This window comes from Solanum stenotomum, chromosome 6 (genome assembly GCF_019186545.1).
Source record: "Solanum stenotomum isolate F172 chromosome 6, ASM1918654v1, whole genome shotgun sequence".
In the NCBI taxonomy this organism is placed as follows: domain Eukaryota; kingdom Viridiplantae; phylum Streptophyta; class Magnoliopsida; order Solanales; family Solanaceae; genus Solanum; species Solanum stenotomum.
The window spans coordinates 50261552-50280935 of NC_064287.1; the positions used below are offsets into that span (position 1 = coordinate 50261552).

At 32.2% G+C, this 19384-nt stretch overlaps 3 protein-coding genes and 2 pseudogenes across 4 annotated transcripts in view; 3 read left to right on the forward strand and 2 right to left on the reverse strand.

The window, feature by feature from the left end:
• Window positions 1-4343, reverse strand: part of LOC125868854 (putative late blight resistance protein homolog R1B-13) — a 16794-nt gene extending 12451 nt beyond the window's left edge. Inside the window, exon 1 of the mRNA XM_049549427.1 lies at window positions 3950-4343. Within this exon, the coding sequence (XP_049405384.1) occupies window positions 3950-4333 (384 nt within the window). The 5' untranslated portion in view covers window positions 4334-4343. The remainder of the gene's footprint in view (window positions 1-3949) is intronic.
• The window catches only part of LOC125868256 (sphinganine C4-monooxygenase 1-like), a 16069-nt pseudogene extending 10035 nt beyond the window's left edge, over window positions 1-6034 (forward strand).
• The window catches only part of LOC125868254 (sphinganine C4-monooxygenase 1), a 128120-nt gene that overhangs the window by 11507 nt on the left and 97229 nt on the right, over window positions 1-19384 (forward strand). The gene's annotated exons all lie outside the window — the stretch shown is intronic.
• LOC125868253 (sphinganine C4-monooxygenase 1-like) overlaps window positions 5234-19384 on the forward strand; it is a 185393-nt gene continuing 171242 nt past the window's right edge. The window contains exon 1 of one of the 2 annotated variants that reach the window (XM_049548883.1): window positions 5234-5416. In XM_049548883.1, coding sequence (XP_049404840.1) covers window positions 5282-5416 — 135 coding nt within the window. In that variant the 5' untranslated portion in view covers window positions 5234-5281. The remainder of the gene's footprint in view (window positions 5417-19384) is intronic. The other variant, XM_049548881.1, reaches the window with a different exon arrangement.
• On the reverse strand, window positions 7012-11077 carry LOC125868249 (putative late blight resistance protein homolog R1A-4; annotated as a pseudogene).

The window sequence follows — 19384 nt, forward strand, 5'->3', positions numbered from 1 at the left end:
AAAAAATGAAATTTCGGGGACTTCTTCTTATTGATAAATGAGAAAAAACAGATACAAATTCATTTGGGTCGCCCAAATCCATAATACAAACGAAATGATTTATTTCTGAGCTTTAAGGCATCTACGTTTAGCAATTATCGCTTAAATGAATAGTTGCAATTTATTATTAATAGTATAAGTATAATCATTTGCTCTAATTTCTAGTGGTTTAGGAATATCATTGTACTTTGATTTCTAAGTACTCCCTCCATTTCGTTTTTTTTTTTTTTGGTTTTAATTTGATATGAAATTTTAGAAAGTAAAGAGAAGATTTTTGAATCTTATAATCCTAAGCTAAAAATACATATAATCATACAACTGTTGAGAGAGTTATTCTTCAATTTAAACTCCTCATAAACTCAAACTCTCTCTACTTAGAGTTCTACTTCAAGTAAACTCCTTCTTCAAATCAAACTCCTCGCCTCTGTAGTGTTGTTGTCGAACTTCAACTCTTCAATGAAGTAACTATCATCTGTTGCTTTATTATTGCACACTTGTCTTTATTCATTAGTTATCTTACTACAGATTCGGGCTCTTTGATATAGTGTATCTATGAACCAACTTGACTTACTTGTTTCCTGTCACTTTGTCAATCAATAAAATTGCATAGAACCAACAAAGATGAGTGACTTTTGTGTTATAAAACAAAGTTTGTATTTTGGGAAAAGGGTATTTAGCTCTGACTTCCAGTTTGGTCTTTCAGATTTCTGTTGGGAGGTGAAAAAGGAAATGTACACCTTTGAGTAGGCCTCTGCTTCTCTATCTGGGCCTGCTGAGGTATATCAGAAACCACGTCTCTATCTTCACAAATCATGAATTATTAGTGAATGATTGTATATATTAATGTAATTATATACTGCTACTAAATTAGTATAATTATATAGATTTGTTGTAAAATCAAAGAAAATAAATATTGTGATAGAATAGTTGATTCAGAGGGATATCATAGCAGATTTAGAGAGATAGAATAACTGAGGTTTAGGGATTGAAATGATGGATTCTTTATGGATATGTAATCTTTGTACTCTCTATTTAATAAAAAGACTCACAATTTGAGAATCATTCAGCAGAAATTTGAGAGCACCACCATTCCAAACCCACCTGTGGCCTTGGCCTTTGCGATTACACTGACTATATTGTTGTATATTCATAAGAAAATACAAAAGGGTGAAACCATTCAATTCAGGAGCCACAAACATTAAAGGACTGAGTGAATGATTTGAAATGTATTTAATTTACAAATTACAATGAATGCACCAGCTGCAGGAAGTTTACAGAATCATATATTATTATAAGTGGGAAGCTCCAACATTCAAAGTTGGATTACCATTTTGCCCCTAAACTAAATAAAAATGTTATAAAATATGTAAATAATAAAATATTAAATAGTTAAAAATTGAGTAATCATTTTATCATTTTAAAAAAAAAGTTATTTATCAGTAATTTAACTACATTTAATTGATAGAAATCTTTCATCTCCCCATTAATTAACCTAATACATATTATTTGAACTCAATTTACAATCCTACTATTTCATATCTCACATTTACTATTTTTTTCCTTGAGCTTCCAAAAGTTATGTGAACTTTTCATGTTACTTGTCAAATAGAATTGGAGTACTATATAGTGCATGTGCAGTGATTTTCTACAACTCAAGTCACATTAATCTTTCATCTTTAAGCTTTATATAATATATAGATTAGCAGCTATATGTCATAAAAGTTTGAATATATAAATATATATTGTTGATTGGTAACTACTTTATTCCTCTTATGCTCATTTTAGTTCTCAACAATATATATTTAATAGATGAAGAATTCCTTGAGTTTGCTAACTAATTCTTATTTATTTCTCTACATTTCAGATTTTATTTGGTAACTGTGCGCTCTTCACTTCTCATCATCAGGTACATAATGGATATGCTATTTACAACTCTCTTTTTATCAATTTTATTATTTCACATACATAAAATATAGTTTGTAGGAAACGTGATATAGAAATAAAATTTTTGAGATTTGAGAAATTGTATGCATAATTTTCAGGATATTTAGATCTTATAATTTTTAACATCTTTTACATATTTTAACTTTTTATATCAAGTCCCTTGTTCTTTAATAAGGATCGATTCTTATTATATTTCGTAATGCAATTATACTAATTAAACAATACAAGTAATACTCTTATGTCAAATTTTCATATGAAAGAAAATATTCTTGAATAGAGATTGATTCTTATTATATTTCAACCATACAAATAATATTCTTATGTTAAAGAAATCCTAATCTTGAATCAAAGAAAGGATACATGTAGGTGTAATTATAATTAATATATATTGATTCAATTTTTTTGATGTCAATAATAATTAAGTATCTTCATCATAATATAATTACTACTTTTTTACTAGGTGTATACTATAAAATTGACAAGGATATTCTAGCCATATTAAAGAAGACATATGTAGATCAACTTTTTGTTCAACATTTACAAAATACTGCTTTCATTCAACAACAACTTCTTGTTATGCATACGACTATAAGAGGAGGAATTCCCGATTTCTGAAAGTTATGACATAAGTTTTAATATGTGAAGCATTTGAAAACATAACCAACCTTGCTTATGTTCACATTTAAACTATTAGGTGTTCCTATCAAAAAACATGGAAAGTGAATTAATATTTCAAATTTCAACAATTTCTATTTTATAATTCAATTTTTACAATATAAAGAAGTTTTATAATAATAATAATATGGGACAAACGTGCAAAGCACGTTCCCAAAGACTAGTTTATTATAAGAAACAACTCATCAGCATCCACATCTTCACTCAGAGCAAGTATCTTTTCTTTCCTATTAATTGAAATTGAGTTTCCCCCTTTCATATCAAAAAGACAAAAAAGATGAATCAATTTTATGATGTACTAAAAAAAAGGAAAGAAAGAAAATATAATCTGTACCTAGAAGAGAGGATAATCTTTTAACCGTTAGGGTTTTGCCCTGATTTTCTTACCATAATTTAAGATTTATTTTTCCTTAAAGAAAAGACAAAACATTACCATAAATGTTTTTACTTTTCTTGAAAGGAAAATATAATATTCTTTCATATTTGGTTAATTATCTCCTTTTAGGACTCTTTTTCTAGTAAGAAAAGGTTTTAGGACTCTATAAATATAGGCTTGTTTCTTCTAACACAAAAACAATAACATCCACAATGTAGTCGTTTAAGACTTTTGTTTATGGGGAGATTTATTTTCTCTAAAGTTTCAATGTTTTTCTTTATATTAGTTTTGATATAATAATATTTTGATTTTTAGTATAAGTTTTTGTTATCTGATTTATAAGCAATATGATTTGCAAATTGTAAGCTTCCGCATGACGCCCAATCACACTTTCAAACCCAACATTAACTGCCTCGCATATCTCTTCAGCATGAGATGTATCGAATTTCAACAACATTTTCTGCAAGAAAACCCAAATGACTCCACGAGGGTTAAAGATAACAGTGAAAACAGTTCATAAAGTTTAAAGCCGTTATTTTTAATTCATCAAAATCAAGCAGAATAAAGCTTTTCTCAGTAGTGTACCTTGATGATGACGAGCTTGAAATTAGTATTTTGATTATCTTCGACTTGTGTTTCTTGTATATCCTTGGCTGACTTAACAACAGACTTGTTGCAGATGTCTACCTCAATGTACTTGAGAGAAAGGATGTTCATGAAACAAGAAGGGACCTCCATAAGATCTTCACATCCAAGCAAAACCAATTGTTCAAGGTTAGGAAAGGCATCATCAGCTACAATCCATTTCATCAAGGACACATATTCTAGTTTCAAGATTTTAAGTTTAGGGAACTTGCCACTGCTCACTTTCCATTCCCCATGATCACCAAATTCAACGCGGTACAGTTTGAGTACCTCAAGGTGCTTGAGATGATCAGCAGTTTCTGATAAGTACTGAGAATTCAGGTAAAAGCCAGAGAATTTCAGGTATTTGAGATTTGGTGCAGAGATGCAAAAGGGGACAGTTTCAAAGGCTTTTGATAAATGAAGCTTTAGTATTTCAAGCCGTATTGGGAAATTCAACATATGGTACTGATGGGGGTATTTTAAGCACTGGACTTCACATATCAGTTTTCGAAGATTAGGTGTTTTTCTCAGCATCAATTCTGCATCCTCAACACGAGTGAAATATGGATTGGAAAGGGTTTCCAAATCATCAAGTTTTGGAGAGTTCTCGAGTAATGCTTTTTTATTTTCAGGGCTGAAGTTAGGAATATACAGATATCTCAATTTAACCATATCCCAAACTGTACTATTATAAGAGTTTCAAGGTTCCAAAGATTGGATATGCTTGAAGGAATTGAATTCTGATGAGTGAGCGCAGAGAAATACCTCAAGTAAGGGAGCTCAGTTGGAATAAAATCAATAACAACCTGGTGTTCCAAATCCAGTACTTTTAGAAACTTGAAATGTGGTAAAATGGGGAATCATTGCTCTTCTTTTGCATTTCCTTGTCTACCTAGCTTTCTACGGTGCTACTTCACATATGTTTGGTCTTATGGAAGGACTAAAGTAAGTTGTGAGATGATCTTTTCAACTGCAATATGTGAGCTTGGATATGTTGAGGGATAGATTCGTTTCTCTAACCTGCAAAGAAGAGATATAAAAAGAAAACAATGTGGTCTTGTCTTTCCTTTGGCTTGCGTTGATATGTGTGTAGGCTGCAGCCTAATTTGCAAAGTTTAGCCTAATTCATGTCTACCCTTTGAAAATTCTACTTCAAACTTAATTTATTTGTTGGCACTTCTCTTTATGGGTGGTCATTAGTTGGGTCTCTTGAGTCTTGACTCAACTAATGCACTGCTTTGGTTCCCTTTCACTTTGGTAAGTTGGCTTGTGATTCTGGGACCCACAAATTAGCACTTGCCTTATCATTTATGATAGCAGAAATGTAAGCTTTTCTGATCCCAAGAGGAAAATAGATAAGTTTAATTAGGAGAGGGCAAGCTCATACCGAATACAACTAGTCTTTGATCAATGAGTTAAAAGTTGTACACCTTTCGTATGTTCTGAATTATGATAAGTAACTTAAGTACATACCATGAGTAGTTGACTTCCCATACTTGTTTTGTGTACTTTTAGTATCTTGTTCCAATCATGAACCTGATTCTCATATTCTTGTTCCACATCATGTCAATTTTTATCTTTGTATTTTTACTAATTCTTGTTGTCTGATTATCTACTAATATGGAGCAGGTCACAGGAGATGATGGTGAATCTGGTGGGGATCGACACGCTTCAATCTTTGTTCTTGGCAGACAGTTATTTGTTGCCATGTTGATGTTAGATACTTGGCAATATTTTATGCATCGGTACATGCACCTAAACAAGTTCTTGTACAAACATATCCATGATCAACATCACCGGCTAATTGTTCCGTATGCATTTGGAGCTTTGTACAACCACCCTTTGGAGGGTCTGATTCTTGACACAATCGGTGGGGCTCTAGCTTTCCTTGTCTCTGGCATGTCACCACGTACCTCCATCTTCTTTTTCTCATTTGCTACGATCAAGACGGTTGGTGATCATTGCGGACTATGGTTGCCCGGAAATCTCTTCCATATCTTCTTTAAAAACAACTCCGCTTACCATGATATCCATCACCAGCTTTATGGGACCAAGTATAACTATTCACTGCCTTTCTTTGTGACGTGGGATAGGATACTTGGTACTTACATGCCATATAAACTTGAGAGGAGACCGGAAGGAAGTTTTGAAGCTAAGCCTGTTAAAAATTGCAAGGAACATTGACAATACTGTTAGTACATGTTTGACATAGAGTATGTACCACTGCAATTTTTGCCTTATTCAAATGCTTAGTTACTCATTTAATTTGTATAGAGTATATAGTTAAAGGGTTCTGCATATATTGTTGTATAACTGGTGTTGGTTTCGAGGTTTGAGAAAGGAATAGGGTCGAATAATAGTTTCCTTTTTAAACACTGTCTCAGATCTGATATCTGGTATATTCAACTGCAGGCAGAGATAAAAGATTACTGAATTTACATTGTGTGCCTTGAATTCTTTAGTTCCAAGCATATGGACATTTATTGTGACTTTCTCATTGTTCTTTTTTGTGGGCTGTTATTGATGGTATTGAGCTCACATCGACCATTTTACTGAGTACCTGCTTCTTCCAACCAAAGAGGTATCAGGTATCTCTATTTAGCGGTACTTAGATGGATGGGAAGAAATCTCTTAATATTTTTCGCTTTTGTTGTTTTCACCTGCTTCATTGATTGATTGCTAGGCCATACTCTTGGGTGCTAACATTCTCATTTCTCTAACATGTAGCAGAGTGGCATCACAACATTTTGGTGAACTCATAAGAAAATAGAAAAGGCTGAAACCATTCACTTCAGGATCCGTAAAATCTAATGACTTATATCAAACCTCAAGGACTTCAATGAAAAATTTGTTCAATAGTTACATTGTGAGATGTATTTAGTTTACAATGAATGCAACAGCCGTTGGATGTTTTACAGAATCTTTATTAAACGAAATAACTCATAAAGAAAGTACATGTGATATTCCAAATTGCTCCAGCTACAAACTCTGGATACCCTGTTAAAGAATAACTCAATGGGCATTTTTTGAGTTGAATTTGAACGGATTACAATGGGTTGCACTAACAAATCAGCTGATCCATCAAAACTTTACTACAGTTAATGTTTGTGTGTGTGTGTCATGAAATGGTATTACAGTAAGCAAAATGACTATAGCACATTTGTGTTGACAAGTTGGGACTACAACCCTGTCATTATTTGGAAATCCATCATGGTTGTGTTCACCAGAGTTCAGCATTTTGTTAGAGCATGCCACGCTTTCTCAGTTTCTGGTCATATCAGTTTAAATTGATTCTATCCCTTACATATCGAAAAGACAAAAAAGATGAATCTATCTATTCGGTGTACTCAAAAAAAGGAAAGAAAGAAAAAAAAAAAGTAGTACCTGGAAGAAAAACTAATCTTTTAAATGCCTTGGGTATGTCTTTTTCTGCAAGAAAACCAAGAGAAAAACCCAAATGTAAAACGAGGCCACTAGGTAAAGATAACAGGAGAAAACAGTTCATAAAATTTAGGCCATTTCTGATTCATCAAAATCATGCAGAATAAAGCTTTTTTCAGTAGTGTACCTTGATGAGAACGAGCTTGAAATTAGTATTTTGATAATCTTCAACTTGTGTTTCTTGTATATTCATGGCTGACTTGACAACCGACTCATTGCAGTTTTCTACCTCGATGTACTTGAGAGAAAGGATGTCCATGAAACAAAAAGGGATCTCCTTAAGATCTCGACATCCACGCAAAACCAATTGTTCAAGGTTAGGAAAGGCATCATCAGCTACAATCCATTTCATCAAGGACACATATTCTAGTTTCAAGATTTTGAGTTTAGGGAACTTGCCACTGCTCACTTTCCATTCCCCATGATCACCAAATTCAACGCGGCACAGTTTGAGTAACTCAAGGTGCTTGAGATGATCAGCAGTTTCTGATAAATACTGAGAATTTAGGAAAAAGCCAGAGAGTTTCAGGTATTTGAGATTTGGTGCAGAGATGCAATAGGGGATGGTTTTAAAGGCTTTTGATCGAAAAAACTTTAGTATTTCAAGCCGTATTGGAAAATTCAACACATGGTACTGAGGAAGGTATTCTAAACATTTAACTTCACATATCAGTTTCCGAAGATTAGGTGTTTTTCTCAGCATCAATTCTGCATCCTCAACACGAGCGAAAAATGGACTAGAAAGGCTTTCCAAATTAGAAAGTTCTGGGGAGTTCTCGAGTAATGCTTCTTCATTTTCTGGGCTGAAGTAAGGAATACGCAGATGTCTCAATTTAACCATATCCCAAACTGTACTAGGTAGTAATAGCATCTTAGCTGATATACCCTTTAATATAAGAGTTTCAAGGTTCCAAAGATTGGATATGGTTTAAGGAATTGAATTCTGATCAATGCATGCAATGCGTGCAGATAAATACCTCAAGTAAAAGAGCGCAGTTGGAATAAAATCAATAAAAACCTGGTGTTCCAAATCCAATACTTTTAGAAACTTGAAATTTAATAAAATGTGTGAAATTGCAAAAGCATGACCGGGAAAGTATGGGCCATAACTCTTAAAAAGTACAGAGCCAACAAGTGAGCAAGATGCACTCCATTCTACAAGATTATCCATTTCAGTGAAGGCTAAGCGAGCATGCTGCTTGTGAGAGTAAACAGCTTTGGTAATCTGATCTCTGTGAATATATCAATTAGCAAAATCATATCATTAATTTTCAAATATAACTTGAAATACTTGATTGATTGAAAGTAACACCACTTATCATATTACCGTTTTATCCATAGTAGTAAATTCTCCTCAGCTGCTCTTTCCTTGCAGAAATCGAGTAATACATCATGAAGGCGACATGCTTTGACCTTACCATCTGAATCGGCCCTCTGAGTAACAATTACTAGATTTCTTCCAATAAGATTCTCCAAGTAACCTTCTGCTATATCCTCCAAGCTCCTGCCTTCACTACTTTTTATAAATGATTCTGATATCCATAACCTTATTAACCTTGAAATGTCAATCACTCTATCCTCTAAAAATGCTCCAAAATAAAGGAAGCAAGACTTAAGATGACAGGGTAAAACCTGATAACTTTGGTCTACAATGGCTCTTGAGTCATTGTGAATGTGGGAACCCAAATTGTTGGCCACTTGTTCCCAACATTCTACTTCCTTTTCCATCTCTGACAGAATACCAGCCACCAAAACAATTGAAAGAGGGAGCTGTCCATACATTTTTGCTATTCTTAGCCCAACATTTTTTAGGAGAGGGGAACAGCTTTCTTCATCAAACACTTTCTTTTCAAGCAACTTCCAACTTTCATCTTCGTCAAACATACGAAGATGAAGGGGATCACTATGAACACTAGAATATTTGGCAACTTCATGATGTCTTGTTGTTAGAATGATTCTGCTTCTGTTATTGGCATCTGGAAAACAACCTCTTAAATCATCCCAAACACTGTTTTCCCACACGTCATCAACAAGGATAAGGTACCTTCGGGGCAATAAAGTTTTACGTAGCATATCAGCCAAATCATTGGCACAAAGTTCTCTACGCGCAGAATCCTCAACAACAGCTTCACATAGCAAGGCCAATAACAAGTCCTTATATGAATATACTTGAGACACACAACATTGCGCACAAATATCAAATTGAGAGACAACTGACCTGTCATAATAGAGTTTGTTGGCCAAAGTCGTCTTACCTAGACCTGGCATGCCGTGAATTGAAATGACATCTTGCCCTTTGGTTCCATTCAGTAGTCGATTTCTTAAATTTTCTATGACATCCTTAAGCCCCACAATTTCTTCATTCATCCTTGGTGTCCTTGCCAATTGTGATGATGTATGAGTAATGACAGTCTTCATTGTATCCTCAACCGTGTCCTTTTCCTGAATCTTTGCTTTGATACAAGTAATCTCCTCTATGATATCCAGGAGCCAACGCTCTAGGCACCAATGAGGAGCTACTTTATTAATACAACCATCAACTACATATTCCACCTCATATGCTTTCCTAATTATCTGTGTAGCACAATCTTCATTCAGTGTCTTGAGCTTATTTTGTGGCTCTTCTACAACAACCTTCAGGAAAGGTTGCATGCTCTCAAATTCCGTTTGAATAACATGGAGTTGATTCTTGAGGAAAGCAAGTGAATGGGAATAATGGCCTTGGAAATCCTTCAGGTTTTTCAATAGAAAATCGACATAGCCTAGTCCATGAACCTTTGACAAGTTACAATGAATTGCCATTTGCATGACAAGGTAGACCATCACCTTGATAGGCTCAATGTTTCTCGGAAGATCCAAACCAAGTGCTCGGTTCATATCATCCAATACTGTGTCTTCTTCTCCCTCTTGATATCATATAACGAGTAAATAAGAAGCCCAGCATCAATAATAACAGAATCCATAGCTTGAAGATGAAATTCCAGATCTAGTATTGGCAGATGAATGAGATTGTCTCTTAGAAGGCAGAGTATCTCCTGAAGGTTAGCCATTTGATCACTCAAACCAACCGTCAGACTGTGTGTTGGAATCTCCACAGTGCTACTCTCAGCTGCATGCTTCTTTTGTGCTTGTGGTATGGTTGACTTCAAAGCTTGCAGGACATCAATATAAATATTGTTGCGGCTGATTCCTGGCTGAATGGTCTCAATCTTCATTTCCATGAAATCAGAAAGCAAACGCCTGATTTCACGTGAAGCCAAGTTTTGATTTCCGTTGCCATAGACTGGAAAATTCAACCACACAAGCATTGCGAGGTGGCTAGCCTCAATTAAAGCGTGAGTATAAAAAAGTAGTATGTCTGTATTGAGGCTCTATACATTTGCTTGAAACAAAGCAGACAAAAAATCTTAATAACTTCAACTCCTTTGACACTTGCTCTATTGGTTCCTTGGGTCCTGGAACTAAGAGCAACGAAGATGGATCATTGATCTTGACTACAACACTGAGATTTCCCACAACAGCATCGATGAATTCCATCACAAATTTGGGGCTATGAGTATTAACATGATCATCCACCTTGTTGGCTGCAAGTGATGTTTTTGGAAAGGAGTATTTAGCTCTAAATTCTTGCTTAGTCTTCCAAATTACGTCCTTCCAGTAGGCAAATGAATCCAAAGCATCCCTAACTTCTTCAAGATACAGACTCTTCATACTTTCGTTCTTCTTCAAGTATGGTATTCCTGAATTACACTGACTTTTCCAAATTTCTATCATTTTATGTGAGACATGTAGCATACCGCATTCACTTGCAAAAGGGAAGCTTTTCAAATAGAGAAAACAATCAATAAATTTTAACTCCCATAGAAAGAACTTCGTTCGATCCCTTGCCATATCTGAGTCCTCTCGGGCAACTTCAAATTTCAGATAGACAAGGAATTGATCTTTCAAAGCAGACAATTCCTTGTTGAAATACATCCTTGTGACACAAGAATAAAACTGTTGTGGAGTGGGAATGAAGAATAATTGAGATACAATACATAGTATTATAGTTTCTTTCTTTACTTCCTCACCTCACAGTTAACTTTTTTTTTTGGTTTTCCACCCGGTGTCCACTACATTCAGATCTCGCATTGCAGGGCCAATTCGAGGGTAGCGCTCCCAACAAGATTTTCTCCATACCCAGGGCTCGAACCTGCGATCATTAATGATAAAACACTCCCACTAATGCACCACAACTCATGTTGGTAACTTATAGTTAACTTACTATTGACATAATACCTGCCCTCCAACTTAGGGTACGTACATGTAAATACTTAAAATTAATATATCATTTCTAGCTAATGAAAAGGGAAAAAAGTTCCAGAAAAAGGGAGCAGGAGATAAGAGTGACAACCACTGATACTGTGGCAATCATAGCAACAATAAGTCATATATTATTATTTGTGGGAAGAGATTAACCTCAAGAGTTGAATTACGAAAATACCCCTATATTAAATTAAAAAAGTAATAAAAATTAATTAAATAAATAATAATCATATATCATATTATTATACTAATGCTAATCATCATATACCTACTTGTTTGTTTTCTCCGTTTGTTGGCTTCTCATTTCCTTCCTAATCTTAATTATTCTCTCTCTACTTATAAATATTCACCTATTGTTATAATATATTTTCATATTTTGAGAAAATTCTCTTTTAATATTTAGTTTTTAGGTAATTGTCGGAGGAATTCAAATCGGTGCTTTCACTGATTTACATACTTTGGTTAAGTGAATTGAACTCTCTTCTTCCTTTCTTTGTCACTTCACATAATATATAAATATATACAGTCGTTGCTTTTCTTTCTTCCGTTTAATTTTTCACCTTATTTTGTTAGAGCTTAATTTTTCATGTTTCAGATCTGACCTAGGTATCAGCTTTGGAAGAAAATTATTCTAGATAATAATTATGACCATATCTAACTATTATGTTGTTTACCTCATTTTGCTCCAATATTACTTTTTTGGTTCCTTTACACTAGATCTTCTAGGTACAGAAGAAAAAGAATATCATTGTCTTTTTAGAACTGTTAGGGATAGTAGCATTAGTGTTGCATTTGGATCGAAGACGTCATCATATGTGATAATATTGATAGATAGAGAATGAATATTTGAAAGACAATAGATTTTATCACTATGTATGGATTAGAATGAAATAAAAATATATACTCTTTTATACACTAATAATTTTTATATTTTATTTTTTATTCTAATTGATGTAGATGAAGGATACATATCTCTCGAATGTGTTTGGAAATGTTCCAAAAATTTACATTTTGGTTTTATTTCATGTAAATTGGTTCCTTTGTAAGTGATTTTTATATTTATTCTTAAAATTTTCTTTTTATGTTTTCAAATTGGATATGGGATCTACGTGTAAAGTGCGCAATGAGAGATTATTGAGGATAAGTTATAACGTCATATTCATACCATTACATGTTATATTATCTTAATTAGCTTCACATTTCTTGCTTGATGGCAAATGCAACATTCCACTGTTATGATTAAAAAAAAAAAAACATTCCACTAATATGAATTTTATTTAATGAATATGATGTAAATGATAAAGTTTATATTGTTAATTTCAATATTTTCTATATAATAATTCAATAATATGGAATAAACGTGCAACACACGTTCCTAAGGACTAGTATTTAATAAAAGCTGGTAGCAAGAAAGCTTTTTCATTCGGTAAAAAATAGTGAAGATAAAGTGCCTACGAACAAAAAAACAAAGTCATTGCTGGCACACTAAGATAAAATATTGTAAAGTATTCAAGCAACGCTGACAGATAAAAGTGCAGAGACAAATCTAAAATTTTAATATATATAAAAATTATTTAAATCGAAATTATTAAACTCTATCGAATTCATATGTCTTAACTCAGGCCCTACTGATGATATGAGGTATGGGCATTGGAATAATTGATTGAATAGTTCAATTGAGATATGTGTGGTGCTCGATCGAAAAAACAAAATCAAGAAGAATTATGAAAGAATAGGACCTGCAAGACAAGAACAATGACCAATTATACAACATTGCTAAAAAATTTGAGTCAAAATCGATGGACAACATCATTCTTAAAAATCGAGAAGTCCCTCGGTTTATTTCTATTTTAATTTTTTTAAAATTAATTCTATAAGAAACTGAGGACGTCCCTCAGTTTTTAACGCAATTTTGCCCAAGATATATTTTTCGAGATGGTCCATCGATTTTGTACACAATTCTCTTGGGAGAAAATATAAATATTAGAAGCCGAAGCACAAAGTCATTTTTTGTTGTATTGTCATTTTAGTCCTTCACACAGTTAATTAATATTTGTACGGATTATTATTTATATATTTAAAAAAAAAGGATAAAAGTGTAAGAGTAGTGACGAAAATGGATAAAGTTATTTCAGGAACATAGTGCTATGAAATTTCTATCCTATCAATTTTAGACATGATACCTAATTCTTTTTAATATATACATATCGTAACACTAATAATAAAAAATATATTTATAAGAAAAATACTTTTTAAAAAAATCAAAATTAACGTCTGAAGCATACGTTCTTATGCCCCAGACTTACACTTTTACATCACGGCTTATGCCTCAATTCTAGTCCGCCGTACACCCTATGAATATATACCTTTAATTTGCACTCCGAAGCTTTTTTGGTTCGTCCGCCCTAGAGTCACTCCGAAAATGTCTTTGGAAAATTGATTAATAGTATGCATTTGCTCTAATTTCTAGTGGTTTAGTAATATTATTGTAAGTTGATTTTTAAGTACTCCATCCATTTTAATTTGTTTTTCTAGTTTTGATTTAGTTTAAAGTTTCTTTGATTTTTTTTTTTTTTTTTTGGTTTTGAAACTACTGGGCCTAAACTAAAAATGCATATTATAAGTATAAATATGTCCTTTAATGTTATGATCTCAGTCATAAAGTTAGAATTAAAGAATTGGCAAGAAAAATGAAAGGAAAATTCCTTTTAAAACAGACTAAAAAGGAAAATAAGACTGTCGTAATTAGTTGAGGTATTTAACATTTTCATGGAAATTACCTTACCTATCAAATAGTATGCATGGCGCATGCCATGATGTCTGCTATTCATTTTCATTGACACTTTAATTACGTAAATAGTTTAGAAAGACCAATATTGTATAAGTCAAGATATTTCTACTTCATGAGTCATGCAGTGTTTTACTTAAGAAACTTCCAGGAAATTGTTAATAATAGTGACAATCAGTTGCAAAATCAGAAATTTCGGTAAGGGTGTTCAAGATTTGATATATATGTATGAAAAATAATTTTTAATCTATATACTTTGCACAATAATTTATATACATAATATAATTTTTCGACGAAGGATGTTAAAACTGACTAACCATATATGACCATTGTAAGTCAAGATACTTAACACATTGATGAGAGTGCATTTTCCAGGAAACTGTACTTACTAATTGCTTTACCTAAACACAAAGTGTCGTCTTATATGTATATTATATCAATATAAACAAAGACAATTACTTAATGCAAGTTGGTACCAACAAAGGGGTGGCTTAATAAAATATAATTTGTTGAAAGACTTAGTTCAACAAACAAATATACTTTAATTTGTTCAAGGTTAACTTTTCGTTTGATTTTCCTCTTTTTTTGAATTACTTAACCTTAATTTTCAATTTAACGTTTGTGATTCACCCCTGATTGGTCTTTATGTGTGAATTTGTATATCGAATATCAGATGATTAGAACATCTTATTGTAAATGATATATATGGTCATAATTCACTCTTCCATAGGTAAGTACAATGACATCTTATATATATATGGTCCCCTTGAAAAAAGACAAATATTCACATGCATTATTCGATCTTAATTCTTAACTTAACCTTCCTAGTCCTCAAGGGACCTAATTATATATGAACTAAAACTTAAAAGTCTACTAATCAGGACAAGAATAGTATTTCAACATTGGCAATAGAAACGTCGTTTCAATTTAGAAATTGGATAGTTTATTAGAAAATAAAACCTCTAAAGAAGAAGCTAAACAAGAAAACAATATACAAACATTAATAGAACAGCTTAAAAGGACCGAAATAACCCCTCAAAAGGATAGACTTAAAAAGAAAGAAAAAGCATGGACCTTTTTTCAAACAGGAATAGAAGTTTCCAAGAAAGAAGGACCAATTTCTCTCAAGATAGAAATGCTAGCTCGACTGATGAAATCATCTAGACCAAGTAGTCATCAGTTAGATGAAATAATAGATGTAGACAGAGACATAGAAATATTTAAGCAAAATAAATTAAAATTATTAAATCCACAAGTTCTCTATAACACAGGACTTTTCTCGTCAACAGCACATTTATACAGACATATAGAGAAGAACAGTTGAGTGTATCGGAGAACGATAGTGAAAGCATAAGTTTAATTAGTAAAGAATCTATACAAGAAATACAAAAAAGGCGAATGAATCTCATGCATATGGGATTGGTAGTAATCGGACTTAAAGGTTTAACGAGAAAAAATTTAGGTACTAAAGTATTAATCAATTTATATGATAGTACATGGTCAGAATCTAAAAGATCCATAATAGGTTTAACAGAAGTCGACATGAGTAATAATGGAGGAATTTTTTATTGTAGTCCAAATTTCATGCTAAATTCAAAAGAATTTGGAGAATACATAAAAATAGGTATACAAACTAAGGGTTACAAAGAAATGAACTGTGGAAACAATTTACTAGTCTGTGTTGGTTTCATAGGAAAATTAGCAACCAACAGCAGTTCAAGGTTTAAAATAAAAATAGACGACGCGGTAGGTATAATGGAAAATAAAGGAATCAAATTAATGAAACCTTTAAAAATAAATTCAGAAGAATATGCAGGTAGAAAATGGAATTTAGAGAAATTTAGTAAAAAGGAAATGTTAAGGCCAAATGACCACCTTACATACACTAATAATAAGGGAGAGACATCAATTAGATTTACTGATTATAAATATACAGATCAAAAGGAACTAGATGACGATTTAGATGATAATGAATCAACCATAAACATGGAAGGCGTGAATATTCAAATCAAAGAAGAAGAAGACCATGAGGTAGATTTATCGATGGCAAGAGCTAAAGAAATACATCAAGCAAATATGACAACTTTATTTAAATGTAAAGGTTGTAAATTAGGAGAAATAGAAATTTCTACAGTAGAAAAACACTTTAAAGAATGCAAATTTAGAACAGATAATTATGGGTATAGACAAGAAGAAAGCAATGATGAGACAACACGCAGTTTAAAAGAATTCATGGAAACCGCTTCCTCTAGTTCAAGTCCCTTCCAGAAGATAACCCCTATAACAACAGTAGAATATACTATAGGTAATTTACCACGACACCGGGTATTTAGGCAAGATCCGGCAACAGAACTAGAAATGGTTAGACCAATAGGAATAAGAATGCCAATAGAAGCCCCTATCAAACTTCAAGACGGAGGAGATAGAAGAAAGATATTAAATATAGCAGCTCATGACCCTCAATTATGGAACTCAGTAATAGACGTATGGAAAGGAATAGTGGTAGCAGATAACATACATCATTATAGTGAAACAGATGCAGAAACGATATATAGATACATGGAAACCTTTTTAGGAGAATCAATCAAAGGAGTATGAGAAGCATACAAAGTAGCTTATCCTCAAGAATTCCAAGAACTAGTAAATATGGGACAAACCCGTATAATTTTACTAATAAAATACACAGCCTAATAACAGGAGAAGATCCAAATAGTGGATTAGTAGTATTACAAAAGAATGCATTAATAAAATTAGAACAACTTAGTATCACAAATTGGAGCCATATAAAGAACTTTTTAAAAGACTATTTTTATTATTGTGCAATAAGCGGTAATGCGTTTGACCAGAGCTTGGGAAAAAAGCTTTTCAACAAACTTCCCGGAGCCTTAGGAAGAGAAATAGAAGAAAGATGGAGTAAAAGAGAGGGAGTAATGCAAAATACTAATGCTAGCTGGTCTATTGGACATAAAATACAACATGTTATGGAAATATTACAAAAAAAATGTACAAATATACAAATACAAAAACAATTAAAACAAAACGAGACAGGTTTTTGTAAGAATATATACACAACGCGAAGCTATGATCAAAGTACACCCAAAAGAAAATACAAAAAGACGTATCAAAATAACCAAGACTACAAACCTAAGAAAAGGTATTACCTAAGAAAATCCGCGGCAAGAAAACCTTATCTAAATAAGGATAGACATGTAAGAAAACATAATAATAATAATAGAATTTACAAAAATAGACTATCTTGTTTTACATGTGGAAGTGAAGAACATCTAGCCAATACTTGTCCATGTAGAAATAATAGTAGAACAAGAAATGTCCAACTTATAGAAGATTTCCAAGAAACCCTGATAAATGTAGATGAATACATGTCAGATAATGAAAGCATATATTCGGTAATAAACATAGACGCTTTAGAAGGAAGACAACAAGATTCGTCTTATTCAGAAGAAGAAACTCTTATAAACGAAATAGGATTAGAAAAATTAGACCTAAACATCAAAGTTTTTACGTTCGTTAATATACAATGCAATCACCAATTCTCTAAGGGAAAAGGGTTAGATAGTCAAAAATGCTTTAATTGCATAGGATACCCCAGTAAAGACAGAAGAGCAAAATGTATGAATTGCTATATAGAAGGATGTCTTATGTGTATTAATAAAATATTTAACATCAAAATTATAGACCAAACAATAAATACAAAAGAAGAGGCTTTAATATCTTTGGAAAAAGGGATTGAAGGTTTAGAGAACAGAATAAGTAAATTAGAAAAAGGAAAAGAAAAAGTAGAAGAAGAGACCAATACAATACCAGAAGAAGAAATCGAACTATTAAATGAAAAAGACCTCAACCATAAATCTTTTGAGGGATTAATTTGTAATGAAGACAAGAAAATTAATACTATTAAAATACTAACAAGAATAAGGATTCCAAATATAACGTTCTGTTTTCCCAATTTAGTTTTTCTATTCTAAGTTCTTTTATGTAGTGGTAAATTCTAACTCCTATTGTAGGTATTTGTGAATCTAGCTCTTTAATTCGTTTGTGTATAGAAGTTATTTCTTGTGTTGTAAGTATGTCTGAATACAATTTTATTTGTTCTAAATATAGCTGTTTTTGTTCTATTAAGTATTTTAATAGTATTAATTTTATTTGTTCTAAATATAACTGACTATGTTCTGCTAAATTTATTATTAAATCTGTAATAGTATTTAAATGTTGATTATCACTATGTAGAATATGGTCTACTTCTGCGAAGTTACACTTAATTACTGATCCAAATTTTAGTCTTCGATATTTCTTTTTTGAAACTACTTCTAAGTCTAAATATTCTAATTTTTTTAATACTTCCTATGTTTTTTGTTTTTATGCCAAATATAACGTTCTGTTTTCCCAATTTAGTTTTTCTATTCTAAGTTTTTTTATGTAGTGGTAAATTCTAGCTCCTATTGTAGGTATTTGTGAATCTAGCTCTTTAATTCGTTCGTGTATAGAAGTTATTTTTTGTGTTGTAAGTATGTCTGAATACAATTTTATTTGTTCTAAATATAGCTGTTTTTGTTCTATTAAGTGGTCGTAGATATCTAAATAATTTTGTCTTATTTTTAATAGATACCAATGATTTTCTTGATCAATTATAATTTGTTTTTCGTATGGTCTAAACCTTTTCTTGTATATTCTAGAGGGCATGTATTTTATTTTAATTCCTTTATTACGATGTTTATCCTAGATGGAAGGTTAGGTGGGAAAATGCATAAGTACCCCCCCAGCCTATGCCCGAAATNGTAGACGACATTTTAGTATTTAGTAACAATACTAACGAACATCTAGGACATTTACAAACAGTATTTAAATTGTTTGTCGACAATGGAATTATAATTAGCAAAAAGAAAATGGAATTATGTAAGAATCTTATAAAATTCTTAGGGGTAGAAATTGGAGATGGAAAAATAAAATTACAACCCCATATAGCAAAAAAGGTCCTCGACATGCCATATAAATTAGATAACACTAAAGACTTACAAAAATTTCTAGGAATACTAAATTATGCACGGAGTTTTATTAAAGACCTAGGAAAAATAGCAGGACCCTTATATTCTAAGACTGGAATTCATGGGCAAAAAACCTTCAATAATGAAGACATAAAGCTAGTACAAAAGCTCAAACAAATGGTTAAA